General features: G+C 37.6%; 1 protein-coding gene across 2 annotated transcripts in view; it reads left to right on the forward strand.

The window, feature by feature from the left end:
* Window positions 1-24,606, forward strand: part of PIK3C3 (phosphatidylinositol 3-kinase catalytic subunit type 3) — a 110,214-nt gene that overhangs the window by 55,749 nt on the left and 29,859 nt on the right. For both annotated transcript variants that reach the window (XR_008628620.1, XM_055128244.1), the window contains exons 13-21: window positions 5,057-5,124; window positions 10,426-10,531; window positions 12,579-12,695; window positions 13,487-13,618; window positions 14,111-14,239; window positions 15,208-15,277; window positions 16,551-16,615; window positions 18,097-18,181; window positions 20,349-20,423. Coding sequence is in view for 1 of the 2 variants with exons in the window: in XM_055128244.1 (XP_054984219.1) it covers window positions 5,057-5,124; window positions 10,426-10,531; window positions 12,579-12,695; window positions 13,487-13,618; window positions 14,111-14,239; window positions 15,208-15,277; window positions 16,551-16,615; window positions 18,097-18,181; window positions 20,349-20,423 (847 nt within the window). In the remaining variant the exon portion in view is untranslated. The remainder of the gene's footprint in view (window positions 1-5,056; window positions 5,125-10,425; window positions 10,532-12,578; window positions 12,696-13,486; window positions 13,619-14,110; window positions 14,240-15,207; window positions 15,278-16,550; window positions 16,616-18,096; window positions 18,182-20,348; window positions 20,424-24,606) is intronic.

The following is a 24,606-nucleotide window of genomic DNA, read 5'->3' on the forward strand; positions in this document are numbered from 1 at the left end:
CAGCTCCAGTTTAATTGTTTTGCCTTTCCAGATCCTATTGACTTAGTTATTCCTTCATATGTATTTTTTCTTTGCATTCTTGATATATATTAGAAACTATTCTAGGTGCTGGAGATAATGCAACAGAGAATAAAACACTTAAAATCTTTGTCTTTGTGGCTTTTACATTCTACTGTTTGGATTGACGGTAGACACATAGTTGAACAGGAAAAGAAATATATATATGCATATATATATTATGGGGAATATTAAATGAGAGAAGGATGATAGGGGAATGTTGGATGTGGTTAGGTAGTTGCAATTTTCTAAGGATTGGACAGGGAAGGTGTCTTTAGAAGAGCATTTTTGTAAAGATGAAGTAAGTTAGGGAACAACTATGTGGTGATACGGAGATGAACATTTCACACAGAAGCCCCTGCAGGAATAGAGGCCTTGAGAGCTATGCGTACTAAGCTTAGGGGACAAAAAGCCAGAAAAAATGCAGTGGAGATGAGAGAATATATAGGCTTGTTCCTTCCCAACTATATACCTCTGCCTTGGATTTTTTAATTTTTTAATTTTTGTGCTGTTCTTCAGTTCTTTCCTATTTAATCCCCAAATAGACAGTTATTATTCTACAGAATCAAGTAGCTATCTGAAGGCTTCTACTTTTGTTTTCATTTATTTGTTTGTTTGGGAGGACAAAGCTCTATGCTCACAGCTTGTTTCTACTGGCAGTTCTCAAGAGACCGTATGCTCTGCCAGAGATCAAATTTGGGTTAGCTGTATGCAAAGCAGCCGCCCAATTTACGCTTGTATTTTTATTCACCTTTTAAAATTTGATCCTTTTCCTTCAATACATATTAATTTGAGATAATGTACACTTTCTTTTTAAAAAATAACTAAAATAATATTTCTCTAAATTGAGCTTCAAATTTATAGTATATGTTCCTATTTCACAAATGTTTTCATTTTTCTATGTGTATATGCGATTTTTTTTTCTTTTTGGGTCATACCTGGCAATGTTCAGGGGTTACTCCTGGCTCATGCACTCAGGAATTACTCCTGGCGGTGCTCGGACCAGATGGGATGCTGGGAATCGAACCTGGGTTAGCTGTGTGCAAGGCAAACCCCCTAACCCCTGTGCTATCACTCCAGCTTCATGCTAAATAATTTTTATAGAAAGAAAGTCAATGAAACTTTTTTTTAATACATGCATAACTGAAAAATACTGTCCTCATATAGTCAAAAGATAAATCTAGATTTAGATTCTTCAGGTAAAATTCATGGATTCAGGGCTGGAGCGATAGCACAGCGGGTAGGGCGTTTGCCTTGCACGCTGCCGACCCAGGTTCGATCCCCAGCATCCCATATGGTCCCCTGAGCACCGCCAGGAGTAACTCCTGAGTGAAAAGCCAGGAGTAACCCCTGTGCATTGCTGGGTGAGACCCCCCCCAAAAAAAAAAGCAAAAAAAAAAATTCATGGATTCATATTACAGTATGACTTTCTAATGGAAGTTTAGTTTGTTTTGTTTTCTTTTTTGAGTCACACCCCATGATGCACAGGGGTTACTCCTGGCTCTGCACCCAGGAATTCCTCCTGGCGGTGCTCAGGGGACCATATGAGGTACTGGGAATCGAACCCGGGTTGGCCGTATCAAGGCTAATGCCCTCCCTCCCTGCTGTACTAGCTCCAGCCCCTCTTCTTCTTTTTTTTTTCCTTAAATATTCAAAATGTGGTGTACGATCTGAGTTTAAAATTGGAGCTAAGAAGGCCTTGGGAGATGGCTCACGTGGCAGCACACGTGCCTGTTGCCCAGCGTGGACACTCCCTCCTCCAGGCACACTAGCTGCAGCCCGCTGACCCTTGAGCATTACCAGCCAGAGCAGCAAATCTTCGGGCCCACATCATTATTAGTGGCTCTGCATCCCACCTCCCCGCTCCCCTTTCACCCAGCACTACTCTATCTGGCCTATTTAAAACATAAAATAAAAATTGGAAATAAGATTCCTTGCTACCTCTGCAAGCACTGACATGTACCTGCTTTGCAACTACAACGTCATTCCTCTTCAATTCCGCGCTTACATTTCTACTTCTAATCCACTGATCTCTACATTTTCATCCGTCCACTTAATATTTGCTTTTCCTCTGAATGTAGGTCTAACACATGGGTCATCATTGTAATCATTCTTTTATTAGTACTTTCATTTCCCCTTGCAAAATCTCATCACAGACGTAATTATCTAATTTCTTTATGCCTGAATGCTGCTGAACAGAAACAACAAGCCTTTCATATTGCTATTCCTAAGCGTCCAAGCGTCACGTGGGTCCTCAGTCCACCTTCTCACAGTTCTCTGGTACTTTCTTCTTTTCTTTCATGCCATTTATACTCCATTCTTGTCCTGTCTCTCAATCTACATGATTATTCTGTCTCTTATTTAGAGGAAGAAGCAAAATCCATAGGTTAAGAATGTTTTTAATTTAACCATCACCATGTTACTACACAATATCCATTCTCATCCTTTCCCTCTATTATTTTGTTTCTTTGTAACATTTTTGTTGTTCTGCTAAGCTAGGGATTGAGCCCAGAGCTCCATAATCTACAAATCTTCTACCAAGTTATACCTCCCCTGCTGCATTACTCTTTTCATTTTACGCCCCATTTCTTTCTTTTTTTTTTTTTTAATCACCATGTGGAAAGTTACAAAGTTCTCATGCTTATGTCTCAGTTATACAATATTCAAACACCCATCCCTTCACCAGTGCCCTTATTCCACCACCAAAAACCCCAGTATACCTCCCGCCCCCGCCCCCCACCCCCAACTGCATAACTGATGAATTTCACTTCATTTTCTCTTTCCTTGATTACATTCCATATTTCAACACAAAACTCACTATTGTTGTTGGAATTTCCCCCCAAGAAAGACAGCCCTACTACCAAGGAAGCATTTGATAATTAGTTTTCCATTGCTGAGAATGAAGAGATATGTAACCCCACTGTTCCAAGTACATAACTCTTTTTTTTCCCTTTTTCCTTTTCCTTTTCCCCCCCCCTCATCCCCCTTCCTATGCCTCATAGTATGGTGGATGCCACGCCGCGTTTCTCCCTGAAAATGGGAAACAACCGGAAAAGAGGGATATTTCCTCTTCTCGGCTGGCGTGGACGCCCCATTTCTTTTACCAAAGAACGTGAACTCTGTTCAAAAATGCTTTCTATTCTTTGATATGAATATTCAGTTATGTGTTAGGATTTGGTATCTTAAAAATTCACACATTGGTCTGGGGAGATAGCTCAAAGGTCTGGAGCACAAATTGCTTCATGCTGGAGCTTTGGATCTGATTTCTAACCCTTCCCAGTTCCCAAGAACTAAGCCAGGCATGGTCTCCCACGCATTTCCCGGGTATGATCCCAAAGCAAAGCAAACATAAAGATTGCGAGTGAAAAATGAAACAAAAACTCCCTTGGTGCTATATCCTTTGAAACAGCACCTTGTTTTCTCAATTGCCTTTATATTATATCTTCACAAAAGATAGATCTGTACAGGGGCTGGAGAGATAGAACAGTGGGTAGGGCGCTTGCCTTGCACCTGACTGACCCAGGTTCAATCCCTGGCACCCCTGATGGTCCCCTAAATTAATTCCTACATGCAGAGCCAGGAGGAACCCCTGAGCACCTCTCAGTGTGGCCCCAAAACAATACCAACAAGCAAAAAGGATTCTCTGTACTAACTCTTTCTGTTTTTTATATCATTCCGGTCTTTGCTTCCATCATTATATAAAATCTCACTCTGTTAAAGTGGCCGTTGACTCAAACTTCTGCGATTGCCCATACTTTTCAGATTCTCTCAGCAGTATTCCGTAAAGTAAATGACTCCCTTTTTGAAGACCGAACTCTTCCCGTGGTTTAGATGATATCATTTATCCCTGTTTTCCTCTTCACCTCCCTGGCTATTCCTTTTCAGTTTTCCTTCATCAGCACTTTTCCTGCTGGTTGACACCTTAGTGCTCCTCAGGGCCCTCTTCTGTTCTCAATTTATCCTCGTGCACTAGGCTGTACTGATAAACTCACATTTACAGTCCTAATGTATATCTCACACCTGAGCTTTGCATTCATATATTCAGGTACCTGCTTGATCTCCTTTGGATATCTGACAGGCATTTCAAACTTCCTATCTAGAAATATAGCTCCCAACCCACTCTCTAGACTGACCCTCACCTGGAATTTCCATCTCTGATAGAACAAGTCAAACCCTTTTCCAAATCTGTAAATCTAGGGCTTGCTGTCAGTTTCTTTCTTAGCCTTTCTCTCTGTTTGCAGTTCCTTTTATACTTCCAAAAATGCTGCTTAAATTTCACTCCACTCTCACATCGGACACTCTGAGTATTGTAATAGCAGCTTAACTTTCCATGAGTTTCAACTTTTCAGAGCAACATGACTCATTTTCATTAAATGTAAATCAGGTTGTCTCTCCTGCATATGATCTTTCGTTGACTATTCATTGTTATTAAAACCCACGCACAAAATCAAAGTTAGTTCCATACTCAATAGTGACCTTAAGGATCTTGTGTAATTTGACATTGCCTACCTTTCAGCCTTTATTGCTTCAGTATATGTATGTGTGTGTAAGTATGCATAGACATTCATATATATATGCCAATATACTCACACTAAGCTTTTGTACAGTGTCATTTCGGTTTTAGAAAATTATATCCTCATTGCCGCCTTTCTGACCATCCAATCTAAATTATATTGTAACCTTTTTTTTATGTCTCTCTCCTCTACTACATACTAAGTTTCCACAAGGATACGAACTTTATGAATTATGATTTCCTTTGCCTTTCATATAACTTCTATCTAATTTAGAATAAATACCTGATGGTAGATGATCTGCTTTTAAAAATCACAGTGGCTAAATTTCTTTAAAAGTATTAATTATATAACTTCTTAATATTTTTTTTCTTTTTTTTTCTCCCCCCCCAACTTCTTAATATTTTTAAACACAATGACAAATACTCATATTGCCTTCCTTTTACTAACATGATGATATACTATTTGTTCTTTTTTTTTTTTTTCAGCAAGATCTCTGTACTTTCTTGATATCAAGAGCCTGCAAAAACTCCACACTGGCTAATTACTTATACTGGTATGTGAAATAATATTCTTTTTATTATAAATTGTTTGGACTGTCTTTCTGAGACTATAAACTGAAAGGCAGTTTAAAATAAGGTATGAACAATCATCAAAAGCTGAAATTCATTATTTATATCTAGCTATTTATTTTCCTTTGTAGCTATAATGGAAAATTTACAAATTTTACAAATGATAAAGCTTTTACACCATTGTTTTTCTTCCTTTGACTAACTTTCCAGGATCTAAGATCAAACAGAATAATGACTTTTTTCAGTTTAATAGCTGTAGCTGTTTCTCTTTTACTCTATTTAATAGGACTTTATTCTACTTAACAGGAATATATGTTACTGTCACATTATGTACCATCATGCAAAAATAAAAAGATGGAGTTTGAAGTTACTTATCTGTCAATGAGGAAACTGATGTAGGCATGATGCAAACTACAGTTGGTGGAACTGAACTGAAAGATTAGAACATTTAACTAGCACTTTACCATTTATAGAATATTTTCGGTGACCTTTTCTCATATATCTCACTTAAGGAATAATAGAGAAAATGCAGATACTCTCTAGCATACATCAGGACATATTTCCCAAGTTAGGTGAAGGAAAGAAAAAATAAGGCACAGAGAGACTAATTTCCTGAAGCATGGATCCCTTTTACCATCCCAGAGTTCTGTAAAGGACAAGTAGCTTGAGCTACAAGACGAAGAGTTCCATTAAAGGAAGCACTAGGATTGGCCATTAGGCCTGGGAGCTGGACTCAGTTTTGCAGTGTAAACATGGGGCAAAGCTAGCTGACAAGTCCTGCCTGGTTTTCTGCAGTTGTGAAAATACTCTTTAATTTGACGTGCTGGATATATTTTGACTATACACTCTAATTTTAACTGCTCAATTTACTGTGTTTATTTATATAGATTGTCAATAACAGTCCATTTTGAAACTGCTGGTTTTTTTAAAGTATAATAAGCCATTTTGCTTTTTATGAGTAAATTAAAATATTGTCTTATTTCAGACTTATTTTGGAAAAAGTAGGTCAAATCCAGCCTTTATTAATTTTATCTTCACACTCTAAGAACATGATTATTGTGGTTATTGTTCCTGTAGATAAGAACTAGATTGTCTGAAAACTAAATCTTTTACCAAACACAGATAATCATTATTTAACTGAAACAATAATAATATCATTCATATTTGGGCTAAAGCCATAGCACAGCAGGTAGAGTGTTTGCCTTGCACGCAGCTGACCCGGGCTCAATTCCTCCGTCCTTCTCGGAAAGCCCGGCAAGCTACTGAGAGTATCCCACCTGCACGGCCGAGCCTGGCAAGCTACCAGTGGCGTATTCAATGTGCCAAAAACAGTAACAAGTCTCATAATGGAGACATTACTGGTGCCCACTCGAGCAAATGGATGAACAATGGAATGATGTGCTACAGTGCTATCATTCATATTTAAATAAGTAGTTTAATTTCATCCTTTAAGTTTGTCTTTCCAATGGAAAAGTGCTATCAGTGATTTCACTTAAATTACCTCTTTCCATCCCACTTTGAAAGCAGCGCCCCTCCCATTTTTGGGGATTAGTAGTAGAAATAGAAATAGTTCTTTTACAGCAGTTGAATATAATATTTCTAAAACTTTCAAATTAAATTTCAACTTGTTTTTAATAATCTACTGGCAGAATTTTTTTGGCTAGATGTTAATCTCCATTTTTGCTTTGAAAGGAGAATTTCTCATATTACTAGATAGCTACTATTAACTTTTTTTTTTTCTTTTTAGTTTTTTGGTCACACCCGGCGATGCACAGGGGCTAAAGCTGGCTCATGCACTCAGGAATTACTCCTGGAGGTGCTCGGGGGACCATATGGGATGCTGGGAATCAAACCTGGGTCGGCTGCTTGCAAGTAAATGCCCTACATTTACCTACCCTTTGTGCTTATCACTCCAGACCCAGCTACTCTTAACGTTTAATACAAGCTCTTGCTTCCTAATTTTTCCTATATTCCACTCCACATCCTAAAATAATTCTATTCACTGTTGGTATGAAAAAGTTTCCTCCAGAAACTATAAATAACATATAAAAGGAAAATTTTTAAAATATGTGGAATAATTTATTTTGAATTACCTCTTAGGTATTTTTATATATTTAGAATATTTATGGAAAGTTCCCTCTGTCTCAGAATATATAACCTGTAGCATTTAATATTAAAAATGCTGTTTTATTATGTGTTTTTTTTATAAGTAGGTGTTCTTTTTTTGCTTTTGGTACAAGCTCTGGGTAGAGGTTCTGAATATTGAATCTAGAAACTTTTGCATGAGAGGTGTGTACTCTAACATAAGCCACATCTGCAAACTCCTAAAATTATATATTTTTTATATTTGACTATAGGCCAAATTTTAGTGTAGCGCTGTAGCACTGTCGTTCCATTGTTCATTGATTTGCTCAGCGGGCACCAGTAACATCTCCATTATGAGACTTACTGTTACTGTTTTTGGCATCGGATACGCCACGGGTAGCTTACCAGGCTCTGCCGTGTGGGCTGGATAATCTTGGTAGCTTGCTGGGCTCTCCAAGAGGGATGGAGGAATCAAACCCGGGTTGGCTGCTGTGCAAGGCAAACACCTTACCCACTGTGCTATTGCTCCAGTTCGAAATTTTAGTGTAAAACCTGAAATTAATTGTGATTTGATTTCTTTTTTCTTTAATTTTTGTTTGGGGGCCACAGCTGGCAATGTTCAGGGGTTCCTCCTGGCTCTTCACTCAGGGAATTATCCCTGGCAGTGATTTTGGACCATATGAAGTGCCAGGAAGTTAACTCAGGTTGGCCACATACAAGGCAAGCGCCCGATCTGCTGGATTGGTGCTGCAGCCCTGAATCTGTGATTTTTTTTAGTTCAAGTAGAAAGAGTTTTCAGACTATTCTAAAAGCAACTGAACAGTAAGAAACCTATTTGATGAACAGTTCAGAATAAGGCAACCATCTTCTTTCAGACAGAGCCCTTTGTTTCTGTCATGGATAAACTCAGCACAGTCCCAACACCCAGTCTTAGAAGCATTGCTTCAAACTTCAGTTGGATTTGTGTTTTCCTACTGTATCTCTGAGCCACTGAAGCAGTAGTATTATGCTGTGTGTATTTATTCTCTGCCAAACAATTGTTCTTGTGTTTATAGTCTGCATACTACATATTCAGAAATAGGTATAAAGAGAAAAGCTATTGATGTGGATTCTGACTTTGATCTATACCATTTTGTTTTGTAAAACAATGTTCAGTAGTTGAGTTTTTGATTTTTAATGTTTTTTTTAAATTTTATTTTTTGGATTTTGGATTATATCCAGCTATGCCCAGAGATCACTCCTAGTGAATGGGCTTGAAGGGCCATTTGGAGTGGTGGGGACAGAACCTAGGTCAGCTGTGTGCGAGGCAAACACCCTCCCTGCTGTGCTATCACTCAGGCCTCACTGAATGGTTTGTTTTTAAATGACCATTCTTTTCAAAACTCTGAATGTGAGCAGCGTATAAATATATAGTTATATCAGCAATGTATAGAATGTATATTATAGAAGAGTAATAATTAAACTTAGCAATTTTAGTGTCCCTCCAAACTTAATTCTTGTGTAATAAATAGATTTCTCAGTTTTAATTGGCTGTACTATTTCTCTTTGGACAATTTGAATTTCTGTTTCAATTGCTCCGTGTGCTGAAATTGTAATAACTCAATACCCAAGGATCTATAGTTGTGTAGACAACCCCTTTAAAATGTTAAATAGCTGAAAATCAACCTTGTCAGACAAAGGTGGAAGTCATATTCTTTTCAATCTGTGATCTGTTGGACGTCAGGATCTATAAATTGTTTTAGTTTTTTATTCTTATGGTTATTCTAGTCTGTTGTATTGGGTGTTTTGACTTTCTTTGTTGTTGTTGTTACTCGTAAGACCTTTCAAAGTAATAAAAAATGATGTAACATATGAAACGAAATTCCCAGGAAACAGGTAAATCACAGATGTAATCCTACAGTGGCTACCTGCAGTTTCCCTGAATTTTCCTGAAAGGTTTTCCTGAATTTCTACTCCAAGATGACAGGTTCCAAGGGAATACCTTAGTGTGCTTAGTGAAATTTAGCTTCCCTTGATGAAAAGAGAATTCACAATTGATTCAGATCTAGGTCTTCTAGTCTTTTCTGATTTTGTCCGTATTAAGAGATGGCGTTATTTTGTGATGAATTTTCTCTCTGCAGCAGTACATTGGCTTGACTCTTTTTGAGAGGTATTTGAAACTTGGTCTTGATTATGTTTATCAAGATAGATCTTCAATCACAAGAACTAGCTGAGGCCATTGTGTTTACTTGGTGGTCAAGGATACCCTAATAGCATAAGAATTTCTGCACGTTATGGTCATCTGTATTGCTTATTTTTAATGAGATTGCTATATGAACACACAAGAAAAGGCAATGTGTGTATCTAGATGATGGAGTTAATCAAGGACTTGAAACATTAGATGTTATGAATTGGATGGAAGTCAGACAATATATTGACAGTTTTAGAGATTGAACAATTCATCTCTTTGAGATTTCTACTTGATATACTGAAATGACCAAAAATCTTGGTAAACTATAACTAGTGAATACAGTTTTGTCTTAACTGTTTTCAGATTAATCATGTAAAAACTGTAGAACGTTTTGGGACTGGAGTGATAGTACAGCGGGCAGGGCGTTTGCCTTCCATGCAGCCTGCCCCGATTTGATCCCTGGCACTCTATGTGGCCTCCCTAGCTCACCAGGAGTAATTCCTGATGGCAGAGCCAGAGTAAGTCCTGAGTACCCTGCGTATGACCCTAAAATAAAAGCAATAAATAAAATAAAAGTGACAGAACATTTTATTCCTCACGTGATTATTTTTGCAAAGGTGAGTAATCTGTTTTAATGGAAAGGTATCTACAAAATAAATGAGAGTTACATTTCACATATCCTGAACGCATCACATATCGTTTCACATAAGGATATCTTATCCTATCCTTATCCTGTTTCGCATACCGCTCCAATGGACTGGAGTGACCGCACAGCGGGTAGGGTGTTTGCCTTGTACGTGTCCGACCCGTGTTCGTTTCCTCCGTCCCTCTTGGAGAACCTGGCAAGCTACTAAGAGTAATCTGCCCGCACGGCAGAGCCTGGCAAGCTACCCGTGGCGTATTCGATATGCCAAAAACAGTAACAAGTCTCCCAATCCAGACCTTACTGGTGCCCGCTCGAACAAATTGAAGAACAACGGGATGACAGTGCTACATTTCACATTGTATGTATTATCCAACTTATCACTAGGTATGTGATAGTGGAGTGTGAAGATCAAGATACGCAGCAGAGAGATCCAAAGACACATGAGATGTACTTGAATGTGATGAGACGGTTTAGCCAAGCGCTGCTGAAGGTAACTGTTTACCGTGGGGACTGGCAGACACAATTCAGGGACCAAATCTAGCTTGCTGCTTCTTTTATTAACATATCCCATGGAATAACAAATTGGTTCTTGCTGAAAGCAAGATCAAAAGAAAGATAAAATATTTGGCATATGAAAATTATATAAAGTTCAAATTTCAGTGTTGACAAGTAAAATTTTACTGGAACTACCATGTTCAGTTGTCGTCATTTTCCTTTGACTGCTTTTACACTGTAGTCACAGTTGAATTATTGGAGTGGAAACTGGCCAATATGGACTGAAGTATTTATTGCTTGATCTTGAGTTCATTGACCATTTAGTTAATGAAATATGCCCATGCAGGGCACAAAAATCAAAGGTTCACTTTATCATTTGCGCATTTTCTGTTTTTTTTTTATTTTAGTCAAGGACTATATGCATTTTCAGAAATCTATATTGCAAATATAGTTTTTGAAAATTATGTTCTTGCGGTCACAGTTTTTAGAGACCTATAAATGCTTTCCCTTGGTGTTTTGCAATTTTTTTTTTTTTAATTTCTTATTGAGTCACCATGTGGAAAGTTACAAAGTTTTCAGGTTTAAATCTCAGTTATACAATGCTCGAATACCCATCCCTTCACCAGTGCTCATATTCCACCACCAAGAATCCCAATATAGCTCCACCCCGCCCCCTCACACCCCAAACACCCCCACACCCCGAGCCCCCCCCCAAGCTCCCCCTCCCCCGCCTGTGTAACTAATAAATTTCACTTTACTTTCATTTTGATTGCATACAATATTTCAACAAAACTCACTGTTATTGTTTGGAGAGTCTCTCCCCTAAAGTCAGACCTGCTGAAAAGGAAGCATTAGATAATTTGTTTTCCATTGCTGAGGATGAAGAGATATGAGGTCGAGTGACCACACTTAGCGGCCTCTCAGTTTTGGGTTTCTGTAATTTAGTATTTTAGTAACTAAGACCAGAGAGACATCTGCCAGAAGTTGTTTTGCAATTTTTAAAATGGTATCACAGTTCAACTAAAAGAGGATAAAGCGCTATGAAAACTATCAAGATGTTAAATCTGGGATGTGCTACAGAAATATTTTAATTCTTTCATCTGCTGTTTTATGCTCTTACAAATCTAATAATAGTGGATCTGAAATTTAGTTCAGTGGGCTGAGAGCAATGCGTACTGGAGGCCTGGGTGAGATTCCTAGCATGACAGAATCCTCCGAGCATCAACAGAAATGATCCCTGAGCAGAGAGCCAGAATGAGCCCCAGGAACTGCTGAATGCAACCCCGAAACAAAGAAAGATTTGGCAATAACATTTTAAATAATGACAAAACTTTCATAAAGTTCTCAGCTAAGAACTTTATGCCAAGCTGAATGTCAAATAATGAGTCTTATCTCTGTCTGTCACATAGCCTTGATCATACTGGGAAGAAATATTGACTTCTCTATGCTTAAATTTTCTCCTCTGTGAAATGACAATGTTAATATTTGGCCAGGTGCTCTTATCAGCATAATTAGAAGGATTAAATGAGAAAATGTATTTACCATGTGAACTGGAAATCACTTACTTAAAATGATAGCATTAGTTTTTAATGACTTGTGTTTTATTAAGCATGTTTATATTGCCGTTTGTATAATACTACTTTGTTTTTAGTAGATTTTTAGTTCCTTGAAAGAAATATTATTTCTGCCATAATGTGCCCCATACATTTCTGAATACATCATAAGTGTCAAGGTATTTATTGAATTAATGCATTTTTGAGTGAATGAAATCTAGATACATGATTGTATATGTGGAAAAGGGCTTTTTTTATGGGCTAGTATTTCGCCGAAGATTCAGTTAGTTTTCAGCTGAAAAAATTCTGTTTAGCTAAAGTTGTAGGTTTTTTATCATCTCTGAGCCAAGATAATTAATCTCTTTCAATTTCACTTTGTGTTGAAGTTTGCAGCTATTAGAAGAATAAATAAAGATCACCCATGCTCTTCCAGAAACCCTGATCATCATGGTACATAGAAGTCATTTTCTTTCCCTTTGATCCCCTCAGGGTGATAAGTCTGTCAGAGTTATGCGTTCGTTGCTGGCTGCACAGCAGACATTTGTAGATCGACTTGTGCATCTAATGAAGGCAGTGCAACGTGAAAGCGGAAATCGTAAGAAAAAGGTAAAACTATGTGCTTTGCTTTCAGGTTTTGATTAATAAAATGGCTGAGCATGGCACTTGCTCTTTGGGGTTGATATATTTTGTGAGGTTCTTAGGAATTTATAATAGCAGAAACACTGTATGAGGGAACCCTGGGTTCAAGCCTCAGAGTCACATAGTTTCCTGAGCACCAAGCAAGGAAGAGCCCCTTTCACTGCCAGGTGTGACCCTCAAACCAAAAATCTAAGCCCTGACTATTATAACTTCCTTATTTATGAAGCTGCGTACATGGATTTAATCCTCACAGTTCTCTACGTTAGGTATCGGTGCCATCCCAGTGAATAAGGTAAAGTAGAGATCGATTCACTTGTACAATGCCCAGCCAGTAATGGAGTTTGGGATTTCTGCCTGCATTCAGAGCCCTTATTTGTAACTCCGATGCTTTTACCAGCTCCCATTTTAGAATCTTAGCGTCTTGCATTTAATGTTTGACATCAGAATGGCCTCAAGAGATTACTTAAACTAGAATTCTTGTCTGGGGAAAATCAAGGTCCAGAGTGACCTGCCTCAGGATGCAAACCTAGTTATTAGTCACGGCGCTGACTTGTTCTGACAGCTACTGTGTTGATCTTTTTTTTCCATGGTAAAACTTAGACTTGGTGAGAAGAGACGAGCATCCCTTCTTGCCCCCTCACCCGTACATATATTATGGTGCTCCGTAGATATTTTGAACAGCTGTTCTATAAGCTGTTCTGCTTATAAGCTACTCTGCCATTTGAAACTAATTACCACTTTCTGATTGGTTCTCCTAGAATGAGAGACTACAGGCCTTGCTTGGAGACAACGAAAAAATGAACTTGTCAGATGTGGAACTTATCCCGTTGCCTTTAGAACCCCAGGTGAAAATTAGAGGGATCATCCCAGAAACGGCTACCTTATTTAAGGTAATTGATGGGGTGTTATTGTATATTAGAACTGACTTAAAGTTAAGAGACCAGCTTTGAAAACCATTACATGAGAGGGAATATATATGCCCTGAGCACAGAGGTAGGAGTAAGCCCTGAGCACAGCGCGGGAATGATAAATGATGGTGAACATAATCTGATCTCCATTAAACATAATGTCAGAATCTTAGCAATCTGCAGGTGAGGGGATACTCTTTATTTTCTCAAATAGGAAAGCAGATGGGGCAGTGCACAGCTGCTGATTTCATGTCCATAACTAACACCTGAGTTTGTTCTCTTCGTACTGTGTTCTTGTGATTCTTATCACTCACCGTTCTCACTATAGTATTCTGATGCTTATGCCAAATCCGTCTTGTTTCTGTAGTTCCTATTTACTTGATTATTTACCTTACATGTCAGCAGGTGCTGCTGTATTATAAATCTTTGAGGAATAATTTATGTCTAAATTTGGAAGTTATGTTTTATTTTCAGAGTGCTCTTATGCCTGCACAATTATTCTTTAAGACAGAAGATGGAGGCAAATACCCAGTTATATTTAAGCATGGGGATGATTTACGTCAAGATCAACTTATTCTTCAAATCATTTCACTCATGGACAAGGTGAATATGACCTTACATTGTAGGATTTTCTTTTTCTTTCTTTCTCAGTTTAGAAACTATGGTTTGCTGTAGAATGGACACAAAAATATTTTTAAGAGCCAGGTACAGTCTTAGAAGGCTGAGCCATCTTCACTTTACCTTGGCAAAATTGAGTTGCTTTTGTGTACTGGAGATTGACTTAGCTGGTGAGCCTAAAAATGAAACTGCATATATTTTTTTTTAAAAAATGAATGTTTTCCCGCTTCTCTCAGTGGTAGACTGAGTAATTCCCTCCTAGTCAATTACGTCTTTTTCCTCTTCATTTTTTAAGATTCAGTCATCGGACCTGGCTTTTAAAGAAATAAATTTATCTTCATTTTCTTTTTTTTTTTTTTTTTTTTCTTTTTGGGTCACACCTGGCGATGCTCTACACTCAGGAATTACTCCTGGCGGTGCTCAGGGGACCATATGGGATGCTGGGAATCAAACCCGGGTCAGCTGCGTGCAATGCAAACGCCCTACCCGCTGTGCTATTGCTCCAGCCCCTTCATTTTCTTTTTTTCTGAATTCTGAAACACTATTTTTAAAGGCCAGACTGGAGGGAAAGTGAGAGGGGAGGGTGTTACCTTGCATGCAGCTGACCCTGGTCCAACCCTGTCACTGCATGCGATCCCGAGAGGACTGTAGGAGTGAGGCCTGAGCACAGCAGGCATGGACCCAGGTCCCTCGCCCCCCAACCCCCCAGTGAAGTAAATTTCATGTAAATTAGGTTTTTTGGAAACTACTGACAGTGAGTATAATATTTTTAATTTGGTGTGCAAATCGAGGAAATGTATTCTGATAATAAGTTCCATAGGCTACTATAAATGCCACTACTTATCTTCTGAATATATTGAGATAAATTATTAAACTCACTATAATACTTGTCTGCATAACTGTTCCGTGCTCAACTTTACATTTCATTAATTTGTTTGTCTTCTGGTTAAAAGCTCCTGCGGAAAGAAAATCTGGATTTGAAATTAACTCCATATAAAGTATTAGCCACTAGTACAAAACACGGTAAGTTTGTTTTGCACCATGATTACATATTTCAGTAGAGAGTGAACACTGGTTCCCCCACCTTTTCTTTTCCTCACACGCATCAGTGTCTGGGGCTTACTCCTAGCTCTGTGCACAGGGATCAACTCCTGGAGGACTGGGGGGAACATCAGGGGTGTCTGGGATGGCTGTGTGCAAAACAATTTTCCACCGACTGTTTGTATCTTTCCAGCCCCTCCCACTATTTTTGGGGGGTGGGGGCGGTTACACCCAGTCATATTCAGGATCTATTTCTGTCTCTGTGTTCCGTTATCACCCATGCTGAGGTATCATATGTGGTATCAGGCATGGAACCCAGGTTAGCCACATGCTAGGCAAGTGCTTTACCAGCTGTACTATCTCTCTGAACATTGAATATTGATTGAATATTGATAAGAATGTGAACTCACTGGTAGCACTGAACGTGAAGTTCAGTGGACTGGACTAGAGTGGTAGGTTGGGCGCTTGCGTTGCATACGACTGACCTGGTATGAGCCCTGACCTTATACTAGGTCCCCTGACCCCTGCTAGCCCTCCCGAGAGTAGAGCCAGGAGAAGGCGTGAGCACCGTAGCCCCCCCAATCAAAATAGACTATTAACTTACCTGCCTCCGTCTGTCTTTCCATTCAGCTTTTGGAGTCACTCAACAGCATGTTGGGATAAAAGTTAACACCACTTGGTGTTTCCCGGCATTCAAAACTCGTTAGGGTTCTTCGTGTTTTTTTTTTTCTTTTACTCAGAATCTGTGCACCGAAGTTAGCTGTCATTTGCGAGTAAATGTGCACTCAGAAAGGTTTTATATTGCGCTCTTCTTACAAAAGCCATTCAGGAAATGAAGGTAGATTTTCTGCTTGTGATCTGCATACTTCCACAATAGTTTAATTCTCTTCTCATTTTCCTCTTAGAACTGTTTTGTGAAAAATTACAAATAAGTTCTTTGACAATATTGTGTCAATGGATTTCCCAGTCTTGGTTTGCTTTGGGACAAAGGCAGACATGTTTCTTTTTGCTTAAGGTCCTGCCAGGGTGTGAAACAACTTCATCTGTCTCTCAAGCCTCCCCTCTTCTCCTTACATCCATGGCTTCATTTTTATTTGTTATATTTTATGAAACATGGATTATTTTTCATTGGTATATATTTTATAAAAATAAACAAAGCTTTTATACGTTAAATCAGTGTTGCCTATTATTTCGTATTCCCTGTTATTACTTAGCGAAGCCCTATATTTAATTTAATGCATATATTTCTGTGTAGGTTTCATGCAGTTCATTCAGTCAGTTCCCGTTGCAGAAGTTCTTGATACGGAAGGAAGCATTCAGGTAGAGAGTCTTCTGTTAATAGAATGCTTATTAAAACTCTAAAGTACTTCACGTTCAAAACAATAGTGACAGGTACTGTTAATTATTGCACAGAAAAAAAGTCGAACTTGGGCCAGAGAGATAGCCTGGTGGGCTGAGTGTGTGTTTTCCACACAGCAGACCTGGGCTCACTGTCTGACCCCGCCTGGTTCCGACCCCTCACCAAGAAGTTTCTTGGACACACTTTTAGTTACCTTGGGAAAAGATTCAGTTTTTATTCTTTCTTTTTTTTTTTTTTCTTTTTGGGTCACACCCAGCAATGCTTAGGGGTTATTCCTGGCTCTGCACTCAGGAATTCCTCCTAGCAGTGCTCGGGGGACCATATGGGATGCCGGGGATCGAACCCGGGTTGGCTGCATGCAAAGCAAATTGCTTACCTGCTGTGCTATCACTCAGGCCCCTCAGTTTTTATTCTGAAGAGTCTCAGCATGGTTGTTGTTGCTGCTGTTGTTTTTGCCACACCCCTTAGTGCGCAGGGCTTACTCCTGGCCCTGTGCTCGGGTGGGCTTGGGGCCCCATTGGGTGCCAAGAATCAGACCTGGCTCCGCTGCATACAAAGGCAAGTGCCCCACCCGCTGTGCTCTCTCTACAGCCTTGAAAAGTTCATTTTAAAAAAACCTGTGTTTCAGGAGAATAGATGATTAAAGCCTTTACTTTCAGGAAAAAGATGAAACAAAATGAGAAATTAAGTAGCGACCATAGCAAATTTATTTTAATGTCTTTTTCTGCCATCTAGAGGTAGCTGGACTGGAGCGACAGTACAGCCGGTAGGGTGTTTGCCTTGCATGCGACTGACCCGGGTTCAATTCCTTCGTCCCTCTCGGAGAGCCCAGCAAGCTACTGAGAGTATCCCACCCGCATGGCAGAGCCTGGCAAGCTACCTGTGGTGTATTCAATATGCCCAAAACAGTAACAACAAGTCCCACAATGGAGACTTTACTGGTGCCCACTCAAGCAAATCGATGAACAATGGGACAGTGGTGCTACAGTGCTATAGAAAGAGCTATATGTAATATTATATACAGAATTATATAGCTATAGATTTCCTAATAAGTGTGTACATTAGTTTTAATACTGACTCTTAAGTTAGATACTTCCTGAAAGTCCACACTTTGATGTATGTGGTTTGGAAAGTTTAGTTTTTTGTTTTCTGGGCCACAGCCTGCAGTCTTCAGGGGTTACCCCTGGCTCTGTGCTCAGGGATCACTCCTGGCTACGCTTGGGGATCATATAGGATGTCGGGGATCAAACTCAGGTCAGCTGTGGGCTAGGCAAGTACCCTGCCCTCTATACTATCTCTTGATGAGGCCCAGCATGTTTTAACCGTGAAGGTTTAGACTAGTCATCGATCTTCATGTTAGTCACTAATCTTGCAATTTCAGTATGCCTAACTTGTTTAATGACTTTACTCCCATTTAAATAGGTAAATAATTTCTTTTCAGAACTTTTTTAGGAAGTATGCACCAAGCGAGAATGGGCCAAATGGGATCAGCGCCGAAGTTATGGACACTTACGTTAAAAGTTGTGGTGAGTTTTCCAGGCTTCTCCTTTCTGTGGAAATGTCTGAATAAAACAAAGTAGGCTGTCATATAGAGGGCACATTAAAATTTTGTCTTCATCTGTCAGTCTACTCGAATGAAGTTATCAGAGTTTGGATAACTCAGAAGCAGTCTATTGCCAGAGACTGGGAGTCTTGAGTGGGAAGCTCGGTTGGGAGAGTGAGAGTCCTGTTGGGGTCGAAGCCTCCTGTTGTCCCTTCACATGGCGAAGTGTGCTAATGGCTCATGAAGGCTTCATCCTCACTTCTTCCTCATGACCTCATTGTTTCCAGTCATCTGGCTTCCGAGTCTATCACAGTAGGCGTTAGGATTTCAACCTGAGAGTTTGGGGACAGATCGACTATAGAAGAGTATGTGCTCTATGTGAAGATTAAAAAGTTTAAAATGTTGTAAAAGGAAGAAATTAGTGTCTTAATATAATGCTTCGTAGGTATAAATTCTGTCAGGTATAAATTCTGTTAGTCTTTAATGGATTTATCTTTGCAGTCATTTAGCTGTTTTATTATTACAAGTTATCTGTTCCTGGAAGCTATTAATTTTCTCATAGATTTTTCCTTGTTGTTGGATAACTGTGCTTAATTAGACTGTGGGGTAGTCTCAGAAATAATTTTTAGATAAATCTCAAGGATAAATTTTTAGATAAATCTAAGAAAATGATGTGTTATTGACACAGTTCCTATAAATAGTTATGTGTATTTCATTCATTAAGTCTTGTCCTCATGAGGTTTATGTTCAATGGAATGATTATTTTTTACTCTATTAAGAGGTGGATTTTCATAATATTATTTAAGGATTAGTGGAGAAAGCATTTGACCACTAGAATTTTACCTAAATGGTTATGTTTAGGAGACCAGAGTTACATTTCTGTTTGGCTTCTGTTAAAAAAAAAAAAAAAAAAAAAAAAAACTGGTTGGAGAAGCTCCAGAGATTTTCTAGGTATTGAGACAATTATGTAATTTTTTCCATATATTTTTCCTTACTTTATTGTTTTCCTACACATGGCATTTTGTGCAATGTTTCTGTGAAGTGTCAGTCATTTTGAACATCATGATTTATCCCCAAATTGTGCTTGATGATAAATTTTTGGCTGAGAAGTATAAAGAAAACATCAAAGTCTTAAAAACTGAAATGCCATACTAAAAGAAGTATGTTTAGATTCCATTATGTTTTTCCTATTTTACGTGCCAGTTCTTATTGTAATAGTTTATTTATAAAAGTGATCACATATACTATATATAAAGTCCAATGGGACATTGGTTTTAATATTGAAGAGAAAATGTTTTTTTCTTTTATCAGTTTGTATTTCTCTTTTCCTCAGTTTCCTCCCTCCCTACCACTCTACTCTCTCCTTCCTTCTGTTTTTTTTTTCTGTATTCTAGTATCTAAAAAAAAAATTACGTACCATCTAAAGGTTTGTTTAGGTGGAGCATCTAAAATGATAAATCTCTCATTTTAACTGGCAACTGTATGTTTTGTTTGTTTGTTTTGCAAGGATTGTTAGTTCACTTGCACATAACTTCTCCATGGCAGGGGTTTCTCACAGCTCAGTTTCAGGAAAATTTTTCTAAAATTTTTAAATGGAAACTTTTCTTCTGAAGGCTTTACTGGAGTTCTGATACAGTCACTCTTTAATATTTTGTTCCTCAGTTGCACAGAACTTGCCTGGATTAAACTGATACAGTTCCCACCTTGAATGAAAAACATGTTAAGGAATATTTGGCTCTCTTGCATTCAACATACCCATTTCTCAGTTACTTATTACATGAGATATTTTGCAGGCCTTTACACATATCTCTTTATTTCAGATAATAGCTGTAAACTTTTTCTATTATAAATCTGTTTTAAAGTGGAGTGTTAACTTTTTAACTTGAATTGCATACAAACAACTACAAACCTGACTAAAATTTGAAAAATCTGCTCTTGTAAATTTGTTGTCCTATTGTTTTTTTACCTCTATATAATAATGTTCCAGTTTTCCTAAAGACTAATGACAATAAAGGTCCTTTTCATGAGACTTATCAAAAACAGAAATTCAATGAAAATTAAAATAGCACAAGGTTCTCTTTTATATATGTAGTATATGTATAACATGCCTTGAGTCTATTCCTAAAAAAAGTTTTTTTAAACTCTTGCAGCTGGATACTGTGTGATTACATATATACTTGGAGTTGGAGACAGACATTTGGATAACCTGTTGCTAACAAAAACAGGTAACAGATAATAGAAGTACAAAAGGGCAGGGGGTCGTGAGGGACTGTGTTATGCATGAAACCTGTCATTAACTAGATTATAATCTGGCAGCTTAACAAAACTTAACTTATGTTTTAGTTTAGAATCTACTTGATAGCAAGATAAGTTGCATTAAGTAAAAAATAAATCAGACTTCTTAAAAAAAATCTGTAAATAATGGTACCTTAAAGAACATGTAGGGGGAATCACTTTTGTGACGATACGCTCAATGGTCAGCCTGCTCTTGCTTCTTGAAATGTCTTCTTTGATGGGAAGCACATCTTTGCCATCAGTCTCTTACTGTGCAACTTTAGGTATAATATTGGATCATGCTTCCTCTTCTCAACCTACTCTTTTTTTTTAAATTTTTATTAGTGAATCACTGTGAGGTATAGTTACAAACTTACGAGCTTTTGTGTTTGCTTTTCAGTCATACAGTGATCGTTTGCCCATCCCTCCCTCAACCTACTCTTAACTTACATGAACCTAGCATTTTGTTTTATCCTTTTCAGTTCCCTGGAATCATTTTCACCCATCCTTTTTTTTTTAATAAATCTTAGCTTGTGGTTTTAGATACCATCTTCAAACTTAGAGCGTATTCATCTCATTGGCTTCAAACTGAAATGCTTATTTCCTTGAAATCCTAGTTACATCGCCAGTCATTAAAAGTTTTCCATTCATCCACTGCCTACCTAAAGACTCCATATTCCATATCTCTTTTGTTCCTGATCTCACTTCATAATATCTCCTGTGCATTTATTTTAAGCCCAGAATGAGTCCTGATAATGCTCACTAGTCTCATGTCTAATAACAACTGCTACCTGTGGTTCAAAAAGTATTTAGCATGTAATGTGATGGGGTGTTTTTCTAGTAAATAGTTCAGAAAGATAACCTGTCTCCAAAAGTGTGTTGATTAGTTTCCCCTCCCCTTAGAGTACAAGTTCAGTCAGAGAGGAACCTTGCCAGAGCTTTGAGCAACTTTTAGCCAAAGTGTTCAGTAAAGCAGAGTTGGATAAGTGAATGAATAAATGTTTCTACTCTTCAGTATACATAGCCTTTTTCTTCCTGGGCTAAATACCGCAAGTTTCCTTAACCTTCCATGGACAGTAGATTTTAAATTGATCTTTTATGATAGGCTCTCGGGTAAGGACACTTTTTGTTTTACTATTCCTCCAAATTGAGATACCCAGAATTTAACATAATATATCAACTCTAGCATAACTTATTATTGATATGATAGCTTTGTATAACCTTTGTATAAAGTTGTGTATAAGCTCTGTGTAATTTTGCATTTCATATTCAATCTAAATTATTAATTTGAGCAGTCATCTGTTGGCAAACTTGTAAGTAGGAAGCCAAGTCCCTGTCAAAACCAGGCGATCTCTTAATAACCCAGACCAGATGAATGTAACTAGATGGTCATGGAGGTTCCTGCCTAACTTGGTCATTTAGCAAAGTCTTTTTAATGTGGTGATCATGAGGTGCTGAGAAAGAAACAGAATTTGGGAAAAAGTTCTCTGGTTTCCTTAAGCCTCTCAGACTGAAAAAAAAAAGTGAACTTATTTTTATTGTTGGTGTTTATTCTTGTTTTGAAGACACAACCTGGCAATGCTCAGGGGTTCCTCCTGGCTCTGCACCCAAGAATTACTCCTAGCAGCGCTTAGGGGACTTTTTGGAATGCCAGGGATGGAACTTGGGTTGGTTTCATGCAAGGCAAACACCCTCGCTCCGGGCCCTGACTGGATTTCATAACCACAGGAATCAAGCCGCCAATATAATTTCATTGATTGCTGTTATTGTATAAGTACAGCTGAATTCTTTACTACATAGATTTATATGGTTTTGATTTCTCTCTAATATAATCTGTTCTAAATCTACTTATCCTCTTCTTTTGGAAGTTAAATAAACCTTTTTCTGTTGGATTTTGAGACTCTTTTGTGCGTGTGTATTGAAGAGAGAATAGATTAAGAGTAAAATTTGAAAAGAATATAGAGCATACTTTGTTTTTTTAAGATCAGTCAGTTACTCTGTAATGGAAATTAAAGTATCGAATTTTAAGAGACCTTAAACTTCTTGTCACCAGGTTTCCACTAGAGGGTGCTCCAAATCTGCCTTTAGAAAACAGAACCTAAAAGATACATTCTTTGAGTTATTTTTGCCTTGTGTCTTTTAATTTGCTTGTCCAATTAGCATATTAAGTCTTCCTTACAAGGATAAGTATTTTCAATTTTCAGGTTTACTTTTAATGAAATTATGTTACTTAGGGAAATACTGAGTATTTCAAGAAGAAAAGTATAAATGCATTTCTCAACTTCTAAAACATGTATAATGATTTACTAAAAAAGAAAAGTCATTTTCCAAGTCTGTACTTAAAAGTAGTTTTAATTTATTTGATCATATGTATGTATTTAGCTCATAAATTAACTATGTATCTTAGACAACTATTATATATTTAGAGTGACTCTTGAATGTTGTTTGTTTCAGGGAATACATTTCACTCTTAAAATTAAAAATATCTCTAGCATCATGACACATATTTTATATCAGTGTTTATAGAACTTTTTTCTTTCCTTTTTTTTAATGAAAACTAACATTCTTTTACTATTCAAGGTAAAAATTTCTTTGTCTCTTATTTTCGTTTGCCAGGTTATACGGTTTATGTCTTTGACTGTGCTTTTTGTTTGGAAAAAGTGGCTTAGGATTATAGTAAAAGTTCCACTGGTTCATCTATGTTAAATTCTTTAGAATGAGACGGGGAGCAGACAAGAAGGAGATATCCAGATTTCATTTTACTACAATCTTTGGAGGATTTCTCCCTAATACACTGTTATAAATAATGAGAATGCAAAGCTTTAGGTATAGAACTTAAGGGATAAGTGTGACAGATCGCTTCACTCTATATATTTTACAATATGTGGCATGATAAAGTGCAAAAAGTAAATTAGGATTCTTGATTACAGATTTCTCAGAAATCTTTTTGCTCCTGCTTTGTCTTCTTAGCTTGATTGATGTTTCCTCAGTTTGTGCAGCAGAGGGCGCCATGAATACACCATACATGTAAAAGGCTGGAAATTTCCTTTTTTCATTGTATTAACATGTGGTCAATTATAATGTTTTCTTGACACAGATTTGGAGTGAATGATGTGTCACTTCTTAATATATAAACAGTATTATTTAGGCAAGAAACCACAGGCTATAAGATGTGGCTGGGAAAGTGAAATTTCATAAGTTTGTACCCGGTAGAGCTAACTTTTAAAAAATTTACTCATGGAAATCAGGAGTCATGATTGACATCTAGCCCAGTTCTTTGGGGGGGAAAGCTTAACTTTTTATTCCCTTTTTTATTTTTGAGCATTTGAGAAAAAGACCAGTGTAACTGTAAAACATGGTTATTGTTTTTTAGACCAACTCTATACCAGGATATGAAATTGATTCACTTTTCTTTTTAACCCTGAGGAACAGTCTTACATAGGAGTTAAAATGTCAGATTCCAGAGTCATTTTGTGGGGGATTAAATTGTCCTTTTATCATTGGGTTACTAGGTAAATCACAATAATGTCTGCGATTAGTTTTCTCTGCTTCTGGATGTATAAATGAAAGTAGAGTCTATCCTGGTGGTTTGGATGGGTTGAGGGAGATAACATGGTAGAATTTGGTGTGATACTGAGTTTGAGTAAAAATTCCTTAAGGGTTTGCTTACTTATTTTGGACTGATTTGGTTTACCACCTGACATAGTCATTGTACCTATAAAAGTTTTTATCTACTGAAATGTTTTCTAGAAAACTGTTTTATGTCTAACAGGGAACCAGTAACCATTTGAAGGTTAAAAACTTTAGTGATTAAGTCAGAGCCATTTTGGTCTCAGGGTACTATTAAGTGCTTAAAACTTATTAAGGACTCCCAAAAGAGCTTCAATTAGGCAATTTTTGTTTATATAGTCTACATTTGAAATGAAAATGTACTTTTTAGAGTACTAATTTTAAAATAACCAATAATCTAGTGTTATTTACCGTACTTTTTTTTTTTTTACCATACTTTTTAAGCAAAACATAATTTGGTGACTAAAAATAACTTGGTCAATAATTTGGCCTTATTTTTGCAGAGCTCTTCAATCTCTGGCTTAATAAGACATTAGATTTTATATATATAATCACTATGAGATG

This window comes from Sorex araneus, chromosome 2 (assembly GCF_027595985.1).
Source record: "Sorex araneus isolate mSorAra2 chromosome 2, mSorAra2.pri, whole genome shotgun sequence".
Classification (NCBI taxonomy): domain Eukaryota; kingdom Metazoa; phylum Chordata; class Mammalia; order Eulipotyphla; family Soricidae; genus Sorex; species Sorex araneus.